Raw genomic sequence first — 23,966 nt, forward strand, 5'->3', positions numbered from 1 at the left:
GTAGGGACAGGTATCCAGAACCTTGCCCACAATTATTCATTCCACTCCGGAGCGGCAGATGAGGCCCCGCAGGCTGGCACCTACCTCGGCTGGGCTGCAGCAGGGTCTCCTGCTCTTCCCAGCTGGGTCTGGGGGTCGGGTGGAGTGAGGTGGGGGCTGTCTCTGTTCACCAGCTCCAGCAGGAGTGGAGGAGGAAGGCACGTCCCCGGGTACAGGCCACTTGTAATCTTTCTGCAGGAGGGGACCCTGAATCCCCTTTCCCCCACCCCCTGCAGACATTGCCTCTGGGCTGGGCTGTCCAGGGAGCTGAGCCTCAGAGCGGGGCAGCTGGCGTCCTGCAAGCTCTGGCGGGCAGAGCCCATGTGCAGGCCCGCACCCCTGACCTGGCCCCAGACACCGCCTCCCCGCAGCCTCCTGGGCAGCCGCCCCAGACCAGAAAGATGTCCACTCCTGGCTCAAGTATTTCTGACAACATGTGCATTTATTTGAATTAGAAGTACAAACGTAGGAATCCAAATACAAATACAGAGGGCAGCCCAGCCCCTAGGCCCAGCCGGCCCCGGGCACAGGACCGCCTGGAGGGTGCGCGGGGACAGGACGGCGAAGCGGGGCGGCGCCCGTGTCGCCAAGGCACGTCGGGCGCACGCGCCCTCGTTTCACCAGGACCCCACGAGCTGGGCTGCACGGCTGGCGGGGAGTCACATCCTCCGGGGACTGAGGACAGCCAGACCTCAGAACCTTCTCAGGACAGCGGGGACCAGCCTGCACGGCCCCCAACCCGGCTTCCAGGCGTCCAGGCCTTGCGGGAGGACAGGGGAACGGGGGCTGTTGGAGGCCACTTGGTGAGGGCGGGGACCCTGCCCTGGCGCTCTGGCCTGGAGAGGGGTGCGCGGGTCCCCGAGCACTTCTACGCTGCGCGCCTCCACTAACTCCGAGATACTCCCAGGTTGTGGAATGCCTCCTCCTTCCACCCACCCGGGCCTCGCGGGCGGGAAGGAGTCCGCCGCGGCAGAGAGCAGGCCCCCGCCGCCCTCCCCTTCTGCCTGCGGCATCTCCCAGAGCCCCGGACGGCTTCGCTTCCCACGCAGCTTCAAGAAGGGAGCGCGGCCGGCGCCCTGGGGCTGATTCCCGCGCGCCACACGGTTCCCACTAGACCCCGTGCGTCCTCGCGTCTGTGTGAGAGCCGCATCCCAGGCAAGTGCCGGGATGGCTCTTCGCTGCCTGCATCTTGAGAACTACTTTCAGCTTATTCTGGTAAAACTGACCGCGCACTAACGACGGAAGAATCGCTCAGATGTGCGCCCAAGCAAGGGGATGATGAGCAGGAGCTCTCGGTCGGAGCAGGCTTGTTGGCCCCAGGCCAGCTTCTAATCCGGTATCGAACTTTTTTTTTTAAAGAAGGAATGTGGTCCCACATGTCCAAGAAATAGAAAGATTGTCAGTTCCTCTCTCTCTCTCTTCTTCTGAACACTTAGTAATCTAATATGCTGTCACTAAGAAACTGTGCTCCTTTCTATTTAACTACATTTGAAGTGGTGAGTAGAGTAGTACACACACGTTAGTAAGTTGTTCCAGTTTTACCACTGTACACACATACACAAATACACATCACTGCATATAAACACAAGATGACCCCTTGCTCCTCACAAACAACCCAGGCCCAATCCGCGAACATTGTTACTTTCCTAGAATTTTCCATAGAAAGTGCACATGAGAGGAATGAACCTCTCTCAGTCCCAGAGTTCCTTGTAAAGTACATGTCATGAGATTGTACAAACCTATGCATGTAAACATCATTCACTAGCACAAAATTAGTCATTCTGAAGGTCAATAATGAATGAAAGTGTCTTTCAACATGTTTTAACAGTTATTCTAAACAGATAAAATATAGTAAACACTGCAGATTTCATCCATATATTTTGCCTGTACCTATTTCTATCCAAAAGTAAAAATCCCGAGATAAAAGGGGGAATCAAAGCCTAGACGCAAATTGTGTATTAAGAAGGGTAACAAAACCTGTGGTGTCCAGAGATGCTTTCATTTTAGGGAAAAGAGTTCTTATCTTCATGAAGAGAAATAAAATTTTTTTAAAAAGTAAGGTAAAATCAAAGCAAAACAAAAAACCCCACAAACTAACAAATAAAAATTAGGTGGCAAGGTGGCCTCCTAAGGAGTAATTCCAGGTTCTGAATGAGTCAGGCTAGACAAGCAGCACTGGTGAGATAAAGAGCAGTTTGGGAAATGTTTTAGGCCTCCAAAATTTTGAGCTGTGATTTGTGTATTTAATATTTAAGGCAAAATGAAACTTTTCCATTTTCTCCTTCAGTTGTAATTTTTGTCGTGATTTGGGAAAAAACATTAAACCTTTGTGCTGAATCAATAACTAAGGACTAGTAGGGAACACGAAAACGGATATAGATGGTGATAATGGTGCTGGTGATGCGGCATAATTTATTTCTCCTAAAATCCTACAATCATATCCGGCTGACAATTTGAAAATTTGGTCAGCAAGATATGTAGACTTTTCTCTCTTAATGACATGAAAGTTACTTCAGCACGCATTATTTTTTCTTTTTTATCTGTCTATGGCTTCTAGAGCCACCCTTCACTACCCAGCGCATGGACGCAGTGAGTGGGTGCAGCTAGCCGACTGGTGGATGGCTTGGCTGGGACTGCGATGGGTGGACAGGGCGTGGGGTGGTCTGATCTTCCAGCAGAGGGACTGAAGTGCTGCTCTGTGCCTGGAGGGGGCCTTCCCTCACGGTCGAAAGTGACCCCCCGGAATCCTTCCTGTTATAAACATGAACAGTAAATGATAAAAACCTCTTGTAACAAATGCTGACCAAATCAAAGCACTCATCATTTGTTCCTGAAAATCAGTCTGACAGTGTCTTAGGACTTCTACTTTTTAATGGAAAATGGGAACTTTAATCCTTTTGTGAAAAAAATGGTTAGAGGGCAAAAACAAAGAAGGAACCCTGAATAACTAGAAAAGAAGGAAATGTAGCAGCTACCTTCTCAGTCTAGGGGATTGCATTATTGGCAATTAATCTGCAATGTTCTTTCCAGACTATTCAGTTTACACTGTGAATACAGAGGACCCTCTTTCCTTGCAGGAACCATTACCACCCTCTCATTGTAGAGCCAGCCCACTGGGCTGGGAAACCCTTACGTTGTGTTTACAAATTCAAAAAATGAAGTGGTGAAAATAAGTGATTATCTGAATAATTCAAGATAAACAATTTGCATTTCCCTCATTTATCTGAATGCTATATCCAAATGATGTGTGTGCCTGTGTGTGTGCATGCGTGTGTATGCACAGCTATGTGCTCTGCATTTTCAGTTATTTCCTAGCTCATGTTCCTGTATGAAATGACCTGAAAAAACCTAATTGGCTAACTCAAAACACTAAAAACTTTTAAATAACTGTTCAACTAATTTTTTTAGCACTTATTTAAATTGGTCTAAAATTTGGTTTTTATGTGAGCTGAATAATAATAGTCTTAGGATAATTTATTGACAACATTAAAAACCAAAGCATCATTTAACTAGAGGACATTTTGAAAAGCTAAAGAAGGAAACATTCTCCCTTTTGACTTTGATAGAACTAGACCAGGCTTATATTGTGGAATTGTTAACTCGTAATCAGAAGGAATTTTACAAGGAGGAGTGGAAACACCCTAGTGTCCAGCCTTCAAAACTACATTAAAAAAGAATCTAAGCTTTTATTCTTTCAGATACGAATTGCTGAGTTGTTATCCTGTTATCTCAATAGGATACAACACATATGTTCTCTCCTTATAATGTTAGAAATCTAATTTTATAGTAAAATGTGAGTTGACAAGAAATACAAGAAAGGGTCTGTCATTTCACCTGAAATGCCTCTTTTTGGTTCCTTGGTTGTGATATACAACATGGAGGCACTGCTAAATCATGCGAACCTGAATGTTTCCTAATGGCAAATTTCAGAAAAAGGAGTATCTACAGATTACATGTTTCCTCAATTTTGGGCAATTTGTACGGGGGCGCAACAAAAAATTGTGAATTTCTCATTTGCAATGTATTCACAATCTGGTTCTTTCCCCCTTATTTCCAGACATCTTTCTGAATATTTTTAGAAAGATAATGTTCTGAAGCCCAAGACTGATAGTAAACATTTCAATATGTATTTACATCCCAATTGTTTATCCCATCCTTCACAAACTTTTTTTTCAGAAATTGAGGATGGAATTTCATATGTATATAAACTGTCAGAAAAAACACTCAGGCAGTTGCAAAATCATGGAAGGAATTAAAAATGCATGTGTCTCAAGAGCATTGATCTGATATAGTGACAAGTATAATGGTTGAAGACCTCAAGTTTGCAAAGAAAATCACAGGAAGTTTTCAGTTACTATCAGTCAAGATAAAATGATCAAGGAAGAAGAGGTTTTGTTAGTGTTGTTTTCTAGCCCTTTAGATAAAGAGTGCCCCATTGCTTACTAATTGTGGCAAGTATTCATCAAGGATAAATAGGGTTATCAATTACCCTCCTTTGCAGAGCAGCAGAAAATATGCCTAAACACTTTTACTGCGGCAAGCTATGGCCAGGCGAAAGGACATTCACATCCCATTACAAGCACTGTGTCACTGACTTGCAGATTGGCCCCAATTTCCCTTATGTAGCCTGAAAATGCTTTGCTATCAAGGATAAGCATTTCCTTAACTGAAGAATCCACAAAAATTGTGTTCTTTTCTGATTTGGTATACGATTAGTGATAAGACTGTTTGGCATGTGAAGAAATGAAATCCTGTCTCCACCCATTCATAAAAGATAAGTAAAACCTGGTATGAAATACAGGTGATCACAGGAAATGGAAGATCTATAAGATACGTATGATTTGAACTTTATGTGTTATTTTAAGGCATATGTTGGGTATTTTGGGGGCAGTATTGGCTGGGTCCAGAAATTTATAGTAACACTGTCTCTCTCTTTCCAGTATCTGAAAGTCTGTGTTCTGGTCAGTGTGTTGAGACTGTAGAAACAGAAACTTTCTAGTCTATGAAGAGGCATTTTGCTTTAATTCCATAAATGCCTTTTCTTCTCTTCCCCTCTTAGCCTGGATACAGCTTTAAAGAGAGACAATCACAGTTGTAAGTATGATCCACAGTGGCCAGAAATTAGAAAATCTTTTAAAAATGCAGAACTGTCATCTCCTCAATTTAGAGTACTTTGGCAACTGAGGAGCACACCAGCACCTTTGGAACGCAGGTCACTCAGACGACTGCCGTGCCAGCTGCCGCACAACCACAAAATACTCCCCAACTCTACGTGCAAAGCAAACTGGGTGTTGCTGTAAGGGCACAGGGTCTGCACAGAACAGTCTCACACCCATGTGCTCCATACATACCCGACCAACCAAGCCTACTGGAGTATCCTTCCATTCAAGAGGGGTGCATTTCCCTCACACTCTCCCTCTACCCCTCCTCTTCCTTCCTCCAAAGAGTAAACTCAAACACACTAACAAACATGCCCCTGAGCACTGCACCTGTGTGAGGTGCACCCCACTACCCCACACTGTGGACAGAAAAGGCTTGTCTCGGGAGCCGAGACTGATAAGGAGAATGTGCGCTGGCAAGCCGGCAGGGGGGCGGGCAGTGGTGTGTTCTCTGGTTTTATTCTTTGTAGTCAGACCCTGTAGGGGGTGGGTTGCTCTGTGTGCAGGAATCTGTTTTATGCTGAATGAGATTCTGTTAGACTCTCTTGAGATGAAGGTTCTCCTTCACAGAAAAGGAACCAGGAACTAGAGTGTTTAGATCAGCAGGATGACTGAGGTTAGGGAGAAAAGAACGGTTGTGTTCAGAAAACAGAGGTTATTGATGTACACGTCCTATATGTATAATTTCATGATAGTTACCAATGATGCCCAGATATTGAGTGGTTTTGAAATAAGAGGCATCAGTAAAAAAAAAAATTAAGGTAAAATTGGACCAAATCTGTTACAGAAATGCTCTTATGTTATTTTCTTCCTAAGAAGAATTTCACTAGAAAATCCAGTTTCTTCCAGAACATCTTTTGAGATGTAACAGGTTGAAATTCTTTACATTGTTAGAAATCATAAATCCATACAGTTGGAAATTGTGTATGAAGAAGACCAGCCTTCCCAGGGTGCTCTGGCCCTGTTGGGAGGCGGTGGGGTTCCTTTGCTAAGGGTTCCTCAAGACCATCTCTGCAGTTGGCAGGAGGGTGGTTTGTGCATGAGGGCCAAGACAAAGCTGCTAATGGGAGAGATTCTCCAACAGAGCAGAGATTTCATTTAGGACAACAGGTTCAACCTGTTTACCCACGAATATGTACTGTTATTTGATGTTTAGAACTGGATTTGCTAAACAGAAGCCAATGAGCCGATATAGCAGCTATCAAATCAAAATGCAGGGAGTTGACAGGAAGAAAAGCAATGGGTTCGAATGTCTCACAGTATATAGACTCACTCCTTGAAAACTGGGTGATCAGGTATCAGTATATTTGCAATTAGTTCATATGTAATGATGTCCCTAAAAATAAACAGGCTCATCCAGCTTCAACTTTTCTGGCCTCCCCCACTCCCATCCCCTTCTGTGTCTGGTCTGCATTAAGTAAAATGTGGAAAATAAGCACTTTTATATACTTTGCACATCATTTTACCTTTTTTTCTGAGTAGTAATAGTTACAGTAGGTAATTAAAACAAAATGTTATGGTTTCCAATAAAATTAATTCAGTTTTCTGGGTTAGAAAGATGAGAAGCGTAGAGATTCTGGTACCCATATTTTAGTACCCAGATTTTTATAATGCCAAAGCATTATTAGCGAACTGGTAGGACTTTTTTTTTCCTATCAATGGTGGGAAGCTTCTGAAGAGTCTTGTGAAGTACATACCAGCATCCAGGTATAACAAAGAACTAACATCAGGAAGCAAGTAGGCTTTGTGCTATAAAAATATCAAAAGAGTAATAATTTCAGGGGATTATTTTTCCTCTAGGATTTTGCTGCATATCCATATTTCAAAGTATAAAATAATTTTTGCTCAAAATACCTTATTGATGATAGTCTGATTATTTTTTGCATCTAAAGTTGATTTGTCTTCAAAGTTAATATTCACTAAGAAACTTTTAAAATCCTATCTACATTTCTTTCATGCTCTAGAACACATTTTCAAGACAAGGTCTTGTGAATGCTGAGTACCTTTCTTTGCAAGATGAAGATAATGGATGAACCTATAGTAGCATAACATAAACAAGACACACACTCTGGCAGTGTCCCTTGGTCTAGTGAAACACAACTCTCAAGGTAAGATCTGAACTCAAGCTGAACTAGTCCAAGAACCCAAAATTCAAATACTTCTGACTTTCAATAGTTTGGAATAAAGTAATAACTTTCTGAAGCTCAGAGAACATCAACATCACGACTTCAGCAACATGAGAATTTTAAAAACCATATTTTTTTTCCTTAACTGGAAACTTGTGGATGTTTCACGGACACCCTCCCCAGCCTAGGGTGAGGTTATTAGGTACAGGAATGCTCACTAATGATGATGGTGCCAGAGCAAAATATGCCACAGGGAGGAAATGGGGTGAAAACTGACTGCAACTCAAACTGCCCTGGAGCACGGAGCTCAGATCAGGATGAGTGTGTCCTGGGCGGCAATGACTGCACATACATGGGCATTTGTGCCACTGAGGGCTGCCAAGGAAAGAGACAGAAGAGCTTCTCAGGTATCTGCCTGCGTGTTTTACACATTTCCTTGAGGGGGTAATTGTCAGCTCCTCTGCTGTCCAAAACATATTCATGCACATCACCAAGCTACAGTTTCAGTAAGGGATTAGCAAGAATAACATTTTAAAACTCAATTAACTTTGTATGTGTGTGTGTGTGCATGTAGGTGGATGGGTGTGCTCTCATACATGTGTGTTTGTGAAATACATTAACAGAAGTATAGTTGCCACACACCCCTGCACTACTCAGAGGTAAGGATAACTTCATTTATACCGAACGGTGTCCTTTCTTGCTACTCCAGTTGGCTGCTACCAGTCTGGGGAGGGTGGAAGAGAAAGAGGGGAACTAGCGCTCTTCACTCATCACCACGAGTGGCATTTAGAGATACAGGTATCCGACCCAATAGACCAAGTTGAAGAGCAGGAAAGATGTAGGGAAAAAGACCCGGGAGTACGAGTCCAGCTCCAAGATGTCTATGTGAATACGCCCCTTCCTCCAGGATCCCGATTTGCATTCTTCATAGCAGCAGAAGAAGCTCTGACAGTCTTTGCCATCCAGACACTCATAAACACAGGTATCTTCAAATTCCTGCCAGTACACGGAATTGTTTAAAGTGAGCATTGCAGGTGGTGGTGGTCTCATATCAAGGAGAGAATAGTTCTGCAAGCAACAACACAAAAATCATCATGAGATGCAGTGTGAACAGCTTGAGGTAAATCAAGTGGCAGGCGCACGTTACACCTGTCCTGCAGGTAAGAGGGCACTACCATGCGCCTGCCCACCATTCAATCCGCCAGCTCAATCTTGGCAAATCTAATGTGAGGGAAAGTACGGTGCAGTTTTCAAAACATGTATTTATTAGTTTATTGGTGTGGGAGGCTGAACATATTTTCAAATATGTATTAGCCATTTCAAGTCCCCATTCTGCCTACTTTTCTGTTGATTTGGAGTAAATATAAACCTATTACTTATGTTAAATAGTAAATATGTTTAAATTTGGAGAGATCAGTTTTTTTCTAATTTGTAAACAGTGAAAAATACGGTGTATAGGAAAGAGGAGAGAACTTTCTTGTTACATATAATTCAGGAAAACATGAGCTTTCAGTGTTTGGCACCTGGACACTGCTTGTCACCTGAAGACACACAGCCAAATAAGTGTACAAGACACTATTTTATTTTCTACTTCCCAAGGTCTCCCCATGACATGGAGAGACTGTGGAGCAGATGAAGGAGAGGAGACAACTTATAAATGAATGGAACCCTCATTTTTAATAGTGAGAAGTGGCTTCAAATAAACAATTCTTCAGGTGCTGTTCGGTTCTCCCGGATAACTGTGAACTATGTATTACACTGAAATCTATTAAGAGGACAGTTCTCTAAATTTGACTGAATAATGTAAGTGAACTAAAAATCATCCCTGACTTTCTGATTCAGTTTTATTTGTGCTGCTTGAGCTGGGGTACTTAAGGGAATGGTGGGGGCTGAAGTGCTTGGCTGGCTGAACCTTTGCCCAGTGCTGGGAGCAGCTTTTCAGAATTCATTAGAAAGCAACATGAGTACCCCTTATATTTTTACCAAAAACTGCTATTACAAGGAATTGTGGCACCCCTTTTCTTCTATTTCTGTCAGTTGGATTGTGTCTGTTCATAGCTGAGTGGAGTCTTAAGTCAGAGAGAAGCAGGTAGAAATGTGGAGCTCTCAGTAGCCTTTGGGGGCATCCTTTTAATTGGGAAGTTTCTGTGGGAGGTGAGATGCTCCCTAAGCATTGCCAGCTCTTCACATGCCTCTGGGGCAGCTGGTGGCGTCATGGGGCAGCTGTCTACCTTCCTGCACAATTCTGGACAATGGGCAGAAATAAAAGGCTTCCTCTCCCTTAGGCTGTAATGTAGACATGTCTCCTTTAGGTAAATGGTTCTTAAACCTGCGCAGGTATAAAATCACCAGGGGTATCTGTAGAAAAAAGCAGATTCCTATTTCCTGTAGTGCATCTGAGGAATCTGCATATTTTTGACAAGCTCCATTTGGAAAAATCTGCCTTTATTTGATAATTGCATGAGTGTTTTGACAGTGTTCAGCCAGACAGTCATCCTTTCATTTCTTCAACCCTCTCCTTGTGTAGCGCCACACAGAGGAGATGGCCGGCTGTTACAGGCAAACAGGCCCAGAGGAAGACACAGATCACATGGGCATCAGAAAGCTCTGCAGGAGTGGGGGCCTCTCATTAGAGATCTCGAGATCTCAAGGGGGACGTTCGTCTTTAAATGCATCCCTCTCATTTGTCATGAAGATTTCAAACCGTGCTCGAAATGGGAATTTTAATTAATGAGCCTCCAAAGTCATTTTCAGTCCCTAACTCACTCCTGATTTGCCTATGTGTATGCTGCAGCCCCGTGACTTCCCTGAAACCACGGTGCTTCCTGGGAGGTAGGTACTATCGAACATGTGAAATAGATTAACCTTTCATTTTAGAGCTTAGGAAGCTGAGGTCTTAGGAAACTGAGGTCTGAGGTATTTGCACAACTTGCCCCAAAGTGTAACAGGTAGAAAAGTCTGCCTCCATACTGTATTTGTCACCTTTGTTGATCTAACCTTTGGCCAGAAAGAAAAGGGTCCCTGCTCAGCCTTGCAGCCCTGAAGTCAGGTTTGTTAATCATCAAAAGGAATTTTGCTTAAGCTTGAGATTTCTGCAAACCCCTTGCCAGAGGTTTGCCTCCCTGAGGAGATAAGAGCATATGTACAAAAATAAAGACTGTTCTGTCCAGGATTTGTAGGAACATCATGACCAGATGTATACTGGCCGGAATCATCTGACCACAGACGAGGAGTTTCCCGACTCTTCTCTGACCCTTGCCGGCACCCGGATCCTTTCCCCAGCATGGAAGGAGCTTGGAATCAGCCCTGAATTAAGGTGGGTCTTTAGGACAATAATCCTCCCGTCTTCCAACCTGCCAGCTGGTGGAATACAGCTCTTCCTCTGCTCAACATCTGTCTCGTGGTGTATTGGCGGAACTGGGCGGCAGCAGAACTGAACGCTCATGGTTACAGCGAACCCTGCCCTTTCCTGCTGGCAGGCTCTTCATCTCTGCTTCCCCTCGTTGGGGACATGGCCCCTGAGCTAACACTGTGGACCTTTCAGAGCAGAGTTGAAGACGTTGACAAGCATCCCTTTCTCTGGCTGTCCTCTGGTCTCTGCTGGAGATCTGACTGGCTTCTGCCCTGGAGCCCTTTCTCTCTGTGAATTGTTTTTTTATGTACTTTCTGAAAGGTCATTACACTTTCCCTCTTAAAAAAACTTTATTTTAGTTTTGTGGACATTTCTTTTTTCTCTATGTTACAGTAGTCTTCTGGCAGTTTCACTTCTATTCCCAAGATGTCAGTATTTCTCTACTCCTAACCACCTGGCTGTGTGGGTGATGTGCTCCCTGGGCCTCAGGTTATTTGTTCTGACTCGTCTCTGGATCTGGCACCCTCAATTCCCACCCCTTCCATTACTTTTCAGTCTGTGGCTATTTGGAAGCATTTGCTGGCAGAATCAGTCTGTTCACTGGGGCTTCCCATGGCTGTATAAGTGGCTTCACCATTTACCTTCTGTCAGAACTACAATGATAAGCACTTGTAGAGTAAGGATAACCACCAGTCTCCTTAGGAAAACATGCTGGAATGCACTAAATATAAGTGACTAATTAGCAGTTAGAAAGCCGCCTATGGTGTATGGGTAGACATAAAACATCCAGTGTAATTAGCAAATTGATATGTATAAAGGAATGCAAGTAATTATATATAAAAATTGTTAATAAAAGGGTAGTTCACATCAGTGACTTAAAGGTACATTTGTTAATTTTTCAATAGATTCTTACCTCAAGCCATATACTAAAAATTCACATGCATTAATAATTAAACATGACAATTTGTTAAATTGTCAAGCCTTGATCAGTATTTATAGAGCTTAATTTCTCCAAACCCCAGTTTCCTCACATGTAGAATGGGTTGTTGTGAGAATCGACTGAACTGATTCATGAAAGCACTTGGAACATAGGGTCACACAGAGGAAGCACTCAAAACAAAGTGAGTGGCGTTACGTCATTCTGAGGGTGGGGTGGAGGGCTTCCCAAGCAGGACACAAAAGACAGAGACCACAGCAGGACAGATCGATAGCTTTGAGAACAGGAGACTTAAAACAATGCATGTGGAAAAAGGTGTAAGAAATGACAGTAACAATGTTGCCAATTAAACCTGGAATAAAAACTACATAACAAAACAGATTAATATCCCTAATATATTCTATGTCTGGATATATAAATTTCACTTATTATATAAAATACCATATACATAATGTATAACAAAAAAGTGGCAGATTGCTACTCTTAAAAAAAATGTTTTGCAAGTTGTATAGAAATCTTTTATAAAAGTTAAAATAGAAGCAAATCATGAAAACAGAAATGAAAATAAAAATAGACAAGAGGAAAATATTAAACTTCATAGACAATCAAATAAATGCCAGTGGGAACAGGTTACAGGGGCCATTTCCTATTTGGCTATCAAGTCTCTGCAGGGAGAGTTCTGGGGGGTGGGCACCCCACACTGCCAGTGGAGCTGACGGAATATGATTTGGCAAAGACCATGCAACCCCTTTGATCCAACCTCTCTGCTTTTAGGAATTTATACTAAGTAAACAATCACAGGTGTATGGAAAACTGGTGATAAGAAAACACATAAAAGTGAAAAGATGTGGATTAGCTCAGTGCCCAGCCAAGATTTTCTGTGTATGAATCATGAACATATGATACAATAACTAAAATGATCCTATGAGATAATATTTATGACACAGAAACTTACTCATAACTTTTTTTTTGAATTACAAAACAGAAATATGTATGTTATATGTTAATCCCTGAGTAGGAGTGTGATTAATTATGTCCTTTTATTTTCCAAATTTTCTAAGTTGGAAATTTAAAAAAAGTAAAAACATTTTTGAAGGCAGTACATGCATTAATCATTGTTCTGTCCATGCATACATACACAATAACATATATTTCAATCTTAGTTTAGCAAGAGTTCTCAGAAATGTTGGCACCTGCAATGCTATACATACAGAGGGGGCTTGTAGGCTTATTCGCTCATGAATCCATCTTGAGGAATCTGGGTGTAGTAACTAAAAGAAAGCAGAAAAAAAAAAATTAGGAAACTGCTTTGGAAATTTGCATCATGGATCACCCAAGTCAAGAACAATCTTCAAGGGATGGTCACATCAACCCATGTCAATGACTGGTGAAGCCAAAAAGGTGCTTGAGGATCACATTCTTACCTTCAGAACACTTGTCTTGTTTTTTAAAGGTCTTTTTGAATTAGCTATTTTCATTCATGTTGTATAAGATCCTTAGGAATAAAGATTATTGACCTTAAACTATCTTCTACAAACTTCCCTGAAAATCTTTGCTGCTGGAACTCACCGATGTTTTCTTCTTAGTGGTAGTTGGTTTTCTGCAACTTGAATAGTAGTTGAGGGTGGCATACTCCATCAGAGCAGCAAAGACAAATAGAAAGCACACCGTCACGAAGAGGTCCATGGCAGTCACGTAGGACACACGGGGTAAGGACTTCCTGGCTATGGTGCTGAGCGTGGTCATGGTCAGCACTGTGGTGATGCCTGCAGGGGGACAGGCGTCAGGCTGGATAAGGAGCCGCATGGGGTCCCTTCACTACAGCACAATGTTTGACTTTCTTGTAAATGCTTCTTGACACTGCATCACTGTAACAATACTTTCAATTTTAATGTCTATACAACTTTTAAGCAACATTTCCATAAAATTTTTTCATGGCTTTCACAAAACATTAAAATGACTGAATTAAGTCAATACCAATCAATATATTCAGTAATTCTCCTATTGTTTGACATTTGCCTTTTAAATGTTCTTAATGAAGATGGAGTTTGCAAATCCCCTGTATGTTCTGTCTGTTCCACACACATCTCATAATTTTCTTCTGCCCAGATAAACCATTTCCTTTCTTACTTCTCTTTCTCTGTGCAATTTGTAAACTCGCACCTTTCTTCAAGACCCAGCTGAAGCACACTCCTTCTGAGGTGACTTTGCCTGCAGCACCTCAGGCTGAATTGGTACATTGCATATCTGTACCATCTCTGTACCTTGTATGTACCTCATTTTTTGTATTATCACAGTGAATTGCTTATGACTTTGCAGTGTTTACATGTCTGCTCCCTAAATAGATTGATCTGTAAAAGCAAATCTCTGTTTTGCTCATCTTTGCTTGCTTGTCACCAAGCACTGTGCCTAGCACATTTTAAGCATTTCAGTGAATGCTTTGCATAGAATGCATTGATTCATCGATTAATTAATTAACTAATAATACTGTTGGTCTGACTTTGACTATTTCATATATGTGGGTCAACACTAAAGATTTAATCAAGCACTGTAGAAAAGATTTAGGAAAAAGACATAATGCAATGGATGGTTTAGAAGGAAAGACATATGAATAAAGGAGTGAAGGCTACTAGACATGAAGAAGAGAGAAATGACTGGGTGATTAGTATGTGGAATGAGTTGATGCTCCTCTAGGTGAGCTCCTGGAAATCAGAACTTGCTGGAGCTGCTGGCTAAGCAGGCCAGTGACATGGACCACAGAATCTCAGGAACATAGACTTTAATACTCACTACCTTTAACACTCAGTGGTTCAATAGGAATACTATAAAATATATCTGCCTGGTGATACAACTCAAGGGATTGGGTAGACAAGACAGATGAGTGGATCACAGCTCTTAACAGTGCCTCCCTGTACCTGCTCAGAGCAGTCACCCAGGGCCAGTTGGAGAATGAGTCTAATGGCACGGAGTGGACAGCTTAGCTATCTATGTGTAAAGGATATTAACTTGGAAGTCAAAGCCCTCACATTGCTCTCGGCTTTCTCAGTATTTGGTCATGTGAAGTCACCTGTCTTTGAATCGGTTTCTTTAACCAGCACAGTGACACCAGAAGGCCAGGCTCCCCTTACTGTAGGTGGGGTAGCTGTGACACCTCAATCAAAATGCTGTGTAAACTTGAAAACCTTATGCTGATGGAAGGTGTATTTTTTGGGGAAATAAGAGCTTTTGTAATAAACATCCAGTTGAACTTTTACAAAAATGTGGTGACCATGTCTTATCTACAAAACCTGTTGGTAGGTACTTTTCACTATATTTGGAGATTTTTAAACTCCTTTCTTCAAAATACTGTACCTCATTGTCTTTCTCTTCTCATTTTGGAATAGTTACAGTTGTTGTACACCTTCATATTGTCCCACAAATCGCTGAGGCTGTGTTCATCTTTTAAATCTTTTTATCCCTTTCTTCAAATTAGATAAATTTTAAGTAATGGTCTTCAATTATACATGACCTTTATTCTGCCATCTTAAATCTTCTCTTAAGTCCATTTAATGAATTGCTCAATTCAGCTATTATGCATTTCATTTTATAATTCCCTTTTTAATATACTTCATCTGCTGAGATTATCCATCTGTTCATTCATAACATTATACATTCCTTTAAGTCCTGAACATTGTTATTACAGCTGCTTTAAACTCATGTCTGTTGATTCAACATCAGAGTTGTCTTTTTATATTGACTCATTTTCTTTTTCTTGATCATAGATCATTTTCCTGCTTCTTAGAATGTCTAATAACTTATTATAGTATTGTACTCAATATTGTGGATGATACTTTATAAAGAGCAAGGACTATGTTATCATTTTAAAAAGCCTGTTGAGTGCTTTCTTAAGGCAATTACTTTACTGGTGGCTCTCTTTGATCATGTCATAACTTGTTTTAAGGGGTTTAGAGGAGGTCTAGAGAACCCCTTTATTCTTAGGCATAGCACTTCTGGTGTCTCAGCTAAATATCCTGGTGTTAATGACATTTATCCCCTCTTGAATTGTAAATCTATCGTCTGGCAGCATTGTATTTTTAGTTTAAATGACAGACATATTTATGGTGTGCCTGTCAAGGATACATTGGCTACTCTTTGTTAGGACTTCTCTGTCTTGAGTTGTGCAAACATAACTACATATTATATTGTTTTGAAACTGATCTTTAAAGCCATTCTCATTATGACACCCAATATTTATAATTGTGAGGTCATAACCCTAAGAATAGATACAAAATTTGTGTTATACCTTTGCCAACTGTTTTTACTAATTTTATCATGTATTTTCTAAAGCATGTAAAATTAATACAAATAAAGGTTATTACAAGCTAATTTATCTTGCTCAAGTAGTACTTTGTTATTGAACAAACAAACAGAATAAAAAAACACAGAAAAAGCACAGTATGGTGTGAGAGAATTTGCAAGGTTTTTAAATTGAGGCATCTCCCTCTTTTCTGAAAGAAATTTTTTGGGGAAAGCAACCTTTAATATTCAGACATTACCTAGCTTCAGAAATCAAATATTGAAAGTTGGGCAAAATTCTTATCATAAAGAAAAACTGATATAAAACATGTTGCACAATTCCAATAAATCACTGAAATTTTATGTTTTATTAATAGGATTTAAGAGGCCAGAGGAAACTTTATGAAAAGACTTTGAGCTTTAGTGTGTAGATTTTAGCAAAAAAGAATGATCATTTTCTTGTTGACTGGTAAAGTTGCAGAATGTCATAAACATAGATAAACAGAACTTCTTTTATTGAGACACTATTTTACCAATACTGTGTCTTTAGTCCTCAAAGGTATATGGTAAGTTCTTTTTACTTACACTGATATAATGACATTTTCAAGTGTGGCACTGTCCCGATGTGGCTATGTTTGTATGATGACATCATCCTTAGAGCTAGTATCAGATAATGCAATTGATTTATTCTTAATCTTTAACACCACCTTAAGTGGCACACATACAATGAGAAAAAACAATCTAAATGGCTACTTAAAACAACTGAAAGTAGCCCTCAAATTAGATGTCCCTTTCATTGAGAGTATTTTATACTTCTGTATTAAAACAAAATAGTGGGACAGTCGTTTTGAAACTTACCTAATGCTGTTCTTGCTGGTGTAGCATCTTTTTTGATCCAAAATGACACCCAGGATAAAACCACAGTCAGTATACAGGGAATATATGTTTGAATAGTGAAGTATCCCATTCTTCTACTCAATTCAAAATATATAGTCATGACAACATAATCACCTGTAATGAAAAATTGTCAAAATTAAAACAACTTTCTTGGGCTAAAAATAATTCAGGGAAATAATTTATAAGTTATTTTGTTAAATGAATTACTTGGATAAAAATATACATGCTACAATAATATCAAATTGGGAAAAGGATCAAAATGCTAGTGCTCTTAAACCTAATTTTTATAGTATTCATGGCTGTGCAATACATTTTCCTGGTATTGTAAAATACACAAAAACAAACATTAATTGATGGAGGAGACAGACATACTCTGTTCCATGACAGGCAATTACTCAATGAGCTATTATTGCTTGAGTTAATCTGTATTTTGCATGTTTAAAATCAAGGGTAACATAACAAACTCAACCCTCAAGCAGTTCCATTGCCATTCTGTTTTTTCAATAGTAACAGAGCCTACATAAACTTTCATACATATACTTGTGTAACAATTTTGTATTTCTATTTTTATATCATGGATCTTAGCTATAAGCATGGACCTTGTACTTTATGTTTTATTTAATATTTTTATATTTATCTTATCCTCTCATGATTCTGGCACTCAGACTGTGCCAACCCAGAAAACAAACAGGAAATCACTTTATGACATTTTGCTCCATCTTCCTAAAGTAAAGCCACACCATACAGAATAGGGAGCAATACAGATGTGACTAGAGATTCCATAAGACTCCCTGGGGGATTGGAAAAGGGTGCATACTTAATACATTGTATGTTTTATTCCAAAGTCATCTCTAATCATGCCTTTCATAGGCAACCTCCCACTGATATCATGTCTCTACCCCTCCTCCCTTTTGACCTCCACCCTCTAGCCTGCTGGATTCACCCTTCTGGCATCTGAAGTTCACCATGTCCAGACCTGAGCTGTCTTCCCCATCTGCTCTTTCTTAAGTTCTCTCAGTTATTCAAGGTGGAGACCCAGAAGCCATTTCTGACTCCTTTACCCTTCTTCAATTCCTTTCCCCACCAAGTCCAAGCACCTTCTTGTGCTGAGGCCCCCAGCTTGTCTCTCAACCACCAGTCCTTCTCCACTTTAGACCAGTCTACATCCTACCACCAAAACAGTCTTGTTAAAACACAAATGTCATTACACCCTCTTCTTACACTCCTTCACCAGCACCTTGCTACCCTGATACAGTTGTCACACCTTTATTATGGTCTACAGCATTCTGCATAAACAGCCCTTGCCCTGTAGTCTTTGTACTCTAGGCATTGGGTCTCCCAGGTCCTCAGATACGGCATGATCCCCCCTTAGGCAGCTGAACCTCTGCACTTCTGCGGAGGATGCTCTTCTTTTCCTACCCTCTGCATCCAGAGAGTCCCCACTCACCCCTGTCCTCCTCCCAACAACTGTAATTAATTCATCTATAAATATTAATGTAATGTCTTCCTTCAAACCAATAAACTAGTTGGGTTACAGAATATGTCTCTTGTGTTTACCAGTGTTATTTAATAATAAGCAACCAATATTTGTTTAATGAAAAAATTATCCTGAAAATCCTATTTTTACCTAAAAAGACTGACAGGGAGACTAGATTGAGCCATATGAAAATTATGCCCTTCAATAAACCAGAATATTTTTTTCAGGATGCAGTGTGCTCTTGTAGCAATATTCAGGATGGTTGAAAGAAACATCAATTTTGAGATCATTTCCCAAGAAACATTAAAAATTTTAAGCAAATTGGCATTTCACCATAAAGGAGTCAGAATGATTAACCTGAAGTAATCAAAGAACAAAAAATTATTTTCCTAAGTAATATGAATGCCACACTACATCATTTCCTGGGAAAGTATTATTGAATTATGTGTGATATTGAAGTGCCTATTAATTTTTTACATAAAATTTCAATTAAAAAGCAAGCAGAAACAAATATTAGACAGAAAAACAAAACATAATAAATCACCCGAGCAGTTATGAATACAGCTTCAAAGAATTTCCAAAGAGTTGAGTAATTTTTTCAATCACCATTGTAGGTTCCTGAGTAAGATAAACAGAAAGACAGTTCCAAACAGATGCACAATCCATTTGGATAAATCCACCGCCTTTTCACCAACCTTTTCACCAACCTTTTCACCACCTTTTCACCAAGGTGATCAGGCCTCCACACCTGGGCTCAGCAGCCCCCTTTGCCTGACTCGGAGGTCTGCCACGTCTCCCGTGGTCAGGTGTATGAGTGAGATGAGCTTCCACTACCCTCTGAAACCTGATTCTGTAACTCAACAGAAGAAGTGGTTCCAGAGTGCTCCATGATTCTTGTGTCCCAGCTTTCACAGGGTGCAACTGCCTACAGAAGCAGTGGCAGGAGGAATTGTAGGTTCTATGCCCCACACAGGAAGACCGCCACTTAGCCAATGTGCCACACATCCTAAATTGGAAGGGAGAGGCCAGGTACATCACATGTTTCTGTACACACCTAACTTGCTTGTCTAGGCCTGAGGTAAAATATATCCTCATAGGAGGCAAACACCCTTCCCTAAATCTGAAAACATTTGGCTGAAAAGTTTCTCAGAGAAGACAAGTGTGTCTAGATTACATTTGCATTAGTTGTAGGACTCTTAACTGAAAGAAAAAAATTGTTCCTTCTCTCTGCTCCTGCTCTGCAAGTGTTCATATAACCACGAGTATGTAAACGTTCCCAACACGTTCACTCCCATGGACCCAGCCACCAACAGTGTGGGTGTGGTCTCAGCTCCTGGCGCCTGCTTCTTGGAGGCCTTCCTTCCTTCTCTGTGGTGTCTCACCCATGCATCCTGATCAACGTGCACATTTCCTAATGCAACTCACAAACTAGACTGAAATATTTTTGACTTTCTGTAATCAGCTCCTTTCAAACCAGAGATACACGGGTTTCCAGTTGACTCTTAAGGCAGATAACAAGGACCTGGAATCCATAGAGGACTCCGCAGTCCACCCTGGAATGTGTCTGACACCTGCTTCCCAGGGGGAACATGGAATAGAAACAGCTATGGAAGGAATGAAAAGCTTCTCTTTGATCCATCAAGGTAGAAAAGTCATCTTTGGGCCTAGTGGAGTTAAGAGAACAAGTTGCCCTTTACCAATTGCTATTTTTGTGATCCTTTTATTTTTCCTGAGCAAATGTAAAGAAAGATATATGAAATATTGGAGACTTTTTAGAAGAACATGTGTAGGACAATGTTTAGCACAATGGCACAACGGCACACAGTAGGCAGTCAATACATATTTATGAAATAGAAATTTATTGGACTAATAGTATTTTCCATGAAGTTTGGAAGGACAAAGATTAATAAGACACAGAAAGTTTCTTCAAGGGTAAAGACTAGTCACATCTCCGTAATTTACCCCAATATTGTTCCCAGAGAATATACTATAAGTCATTATTCATTCCATGTCATAGACACCCTCATTTGTTTGTTCACTGCAGGCACCAATTCTTCCTTTGAATATCCTTTAAACATTGCTGTTATTTCCCCAGAGCTCTCCTCCTTCTGGTGGCCATGTCTTCTCTCCCCCTCACAGAGTACCCACCTCTAGTCTCCTTTCAAAATATCTGAAGTTAATAACCCTCAAAAGCCAGTGAGACCTGGTAATTAGTAAGCAAGGCTCAGCACAATAAAAGCCTAATCTCCATCCTATTCAATTTTGCCCCTGGAAGACTTGTCTTTTATTTTCTTTTTTGACATCTCACGTAAAGGTGTTCATTTTAAATACATTTTATCAACCTTTTATTTTATTGTTGTGCTGTTAGTGTCATCTTTGAGAATCTGTTCTCTAATGTAGGATCATAAAGATGTACTATTTTCTTTTGTGAGTTTTGCTTTTATTTTTATATGCAGTTGCTTCTTCAAATTAAGTGTTTTAAATTCCTTGATCAGTTGTCACAGTACTATTTATTGCCACTACAAGTCATCTGCAGAACCACCTCATGTGTCCATAGGTGAATTCATCTGTTTCTGCATGCCAATTCCTGCATAATTATCACTCTATCTCAATCATTAAATTGTCAGGCACACCCTAAAATGACCCCCAGTTAGTCATTCACTCGCTCACATAATTCTCTCACCTGGAGTGTGAGCAGAAACTGTGACTGGTTTTAACAAAGAGAACATAACCTGTCATTTCATTGATTAGGTCACTTCATATAGCAAAGGTGAATGGATTTTGCAGATCTGTTAATCCAAAGAAAGATTATTTAAGGTGGGCCTGACTGAATCAGATGAAAAACCATAAAAGAAGTACTGGATCTTTTTCTGAAGAGAGGTTCTCCTTCTCATCTTAAAGAAGTGAGCCACCATTAGCTCTACACCCAAAAATAATGAATTCTGCCAACAGCCTAATGAGCTTAGACATACATTCTCCAGGCAAGCCTTCAGGTGAAAATGAAACTCAGCAAATATTTCAATTGCAGCCTTACAAGAACTTGAACAAAGGACCCAGCTAAGTCACACCCATGCTCTTAATCACACAAATGATGAATTATAAATGTATGTTTTGTTTTAAGCCACTAAATTTGTGGTAATTTGTTACACAGAAATGGGAAATGAAGGGAGAGTGACATCAACAAGGTGGCCAAATATTATGTCATTCAAACATATTCCCCCATCAACAACATTAATTTGGCATCCATTCATGGACAAAAGTTCTTTTGTGGGAGCTGTGGGGCCCAGGTGGAGTTTGTGAAACCTTGGTGCAGCCCATGAATGAAGAGAGCTATTCTGAGAAAACAGCCCCATATCCAGGTGGCTGATACATCAACTGTGGTCCTAGCTAAAAACCTGCAAACAGCTCTGTTTGTCTGAGGACTCAGCTTCAGACCTGTTTGGCTCTGGTTTTGTCACCAGCCCCATATGCCAAGGGACCCATGAAGAGTCACACCCACTACGTGTTTGGTAAAAGACATATGGAAGTGACTGCTACTTCAGGTATGAAGACAACAATGCAAGACTTCAAGGAATATAAAAAATCCAAGAAACATAACCCCCCAAAAGAGACATAGTAATTTTCCTGGAACCAACCCCAAACATAGATATTTATGATTTACCCAATAATGAACTCAAAAAGCTATTTCAAGGAAGCTCAGTAATCTACAAGAAAACAAAAAGACAATCCAAGGAAATCAGAAAAATAAGACACAAAAACTAAGAAGTTAGACAAAGAGATATTTGTAACAAAAATTACAAAAATGAACCAAACAGAAATTCTGGAGTTGAAAAATAAAATTAATGAAATGAAAAAAAAAAGCAACTGAGAGAGCATAACATCAAACTTGATCAAGCAGAAGAAAGAATATGTGAAGAATAGGACCTTTGAAATTATCCATTCAAAGGAGAATAAAGGAAAAAGAATAAAAAGGAGTGAAGAAAATGTATGTGAGTGATAGGATACAATTAATAGAAACAATGTAAATTATGGAGTTTCAGAAGGTGAGAAGAGGCAGATGGGGGCATAAAATTTTTTTATGGCCTAGGAATTCCTAAATCTGGAGAAAGATTTAGACATACAATAACATGAAGCTAATAGGTAAACTCCAAATTTCAATCTAAAATAATGTTTTCCAAAATACTTTATAATAAAATTGACTAATATAATGACAAAGCAGCAGAGAAAAAAAAAAGTTATCTTATGGAAGGAAACCTCCATAAGGCTAGCAGCATATTTCTCAGCAGAAACCCTGCAGGCCAGGAGTGAGTGGGATGATACATCCAAAGTGTGGAAGGAAAAAAAAACCTGCCAACCAAGAAAACTTTACCCAACAAATTGTCCTACAGAAATAAAGACAAAGGTAGTCTTTTCTAAATAAAATTTGATGGAGTTCATCATCACTATACCTGCTTTGCAAGAAATAATGAAAGAAGTTTTCGAAGTTGAAACAAATGGATACTGACTGGTGACATTACAACATATGAAAATATACAAGACACTGGTAAAGATAATTACTTGGTCTAACTCAGCATCGGGCCAAGTCAGAAGTTTCTGGAGGGTCCTATTTTTGTAAAAATACCTTACAAAGGGGGGAGTAGAAGGGGACTGTTGAGCCACTGTGATGTACATTTGATAAAATTTAAAAAAGAAAGTTAAAAAAAAGAAAAACAAAACTTAATAACAACAAAAAATACCTTACAAAATAATTACAGATATTTATATGTGTTTTTGGTGTTTTCTTTTAATTTTATCACCATTTCACTATAACTTCTTTTCTTTCTGGTGTTGGCAGATTTGTGGTTGCTTCCTACCTTAGACGTTTCCTCCCTCTTTTTTTTTTTTCATTCCATTATTTCCAGAGGAGAATATATGTTAAAATATCTCTACTCTTCCATTTATGTCATTTTTTTACAGGGAGAATCATATGCATTTCTATTTAAATGAACACTTGAGTTCATACCCATATTTTTATCATTCAAGGTTCATGATGACTGAAATAAAAATGTATAAGTATTACATATTTTACAACAGGAACATGTAATGATTTTATTAAAATCAGTTTTTACCTCATGTTCATAAGCTTGTTTAATCATGAAGTAATAGATGACTTTTAGAACAAGAAGCTTGGAAATTTGATGTTACTAATTCTGTACAAAGTTAATCAGTTAAGATAAATGTCTGAAAATGGAGTACTACAGGAATCTTCAGAATAATTATCTTATACAGGTCACTAATTTCTGAAAAATAAAATGCAATTCAATATTTTAAGTGTAAGTAGGATATCTTTTTTATATGTACCCCTGTATAGTATGTATATAGTGATTCATTTGATTGCATTCTTAACCTGTAGCTTTTTTGCATTTTTGGCATTCAATTTTTATTAGCTACACCATCTCCCATTTGTTCTTAATCAGATGAAGAATCAGGAGCATGGATGGGACAGCATGAAGTTTTGATTTCAGCTCCAAAATGTAAAGAGTTGGGTAGTTGTTACTCTTGTCTTTACAACAAGAAAGAAACATACAAACTGAAAATCAACTTTTTTTGACCTGCCAGAGAAATGAGGTTATATGGTAAACCACCATCCCAGAATAAGGCATATCCAGAGAGATACAGAACACAGAATTTCCTTACTAGGTGCAGAAGTTGCTGGATGCCATAA

At 39.9% G+C, this 23,966-nt stretch overlaps 1 protein-coding gene across 1 annotated transcript in view; it reads right to left on the minus strand.

Annotated features, from left to right (window-relative positions):
* Positions 1-471: 471 nt before the first annotated feature.
* The window catches only part of GABRG3 (gamma-aminobutyric acid type A receptor subunit gamma3), a 597,918-nt gene continuing 574,423 nt past the window's right edge, over positions 472-23,966 (minus strand). Inside the window, exons 7-10 of the mRNA XM_057494689.1 lie at positions 16,747-16,899; positions 13,183-13,379; positions 12,825-12,884; positions 472-8,392 (exon numbers count right to left, since the gene is read on the minus strand). Coding sequence (XP_057350672.1) covers positions 8,111-8,392; positions 12,825-12,884; positions 13,183-13,379; positions 16,747-16,899 — 692 coding nt within the window. The 3' untranslated portion in view covers positions 472-8,110. The remainder of the gene's footprint in view (positions 8,393-12,824; positions 12,885-13,182; positions 13,380-16,746; positions 16,900-23,966) is intronic.

This window comes from Manis pentadactyla, chromosome 18 (assembly GCF_030020395.1).
Source record: "Manis pentadactyla isolate mManPen7 chromosome 18, mManPen7.hap1, whole genome shotgun sequence".
Lineage (NCBI taxonomy): Eukaryota > Metazoa > Chordata > Mammalia > Pholidota > Manidae > Manis > Manis pentadactyla.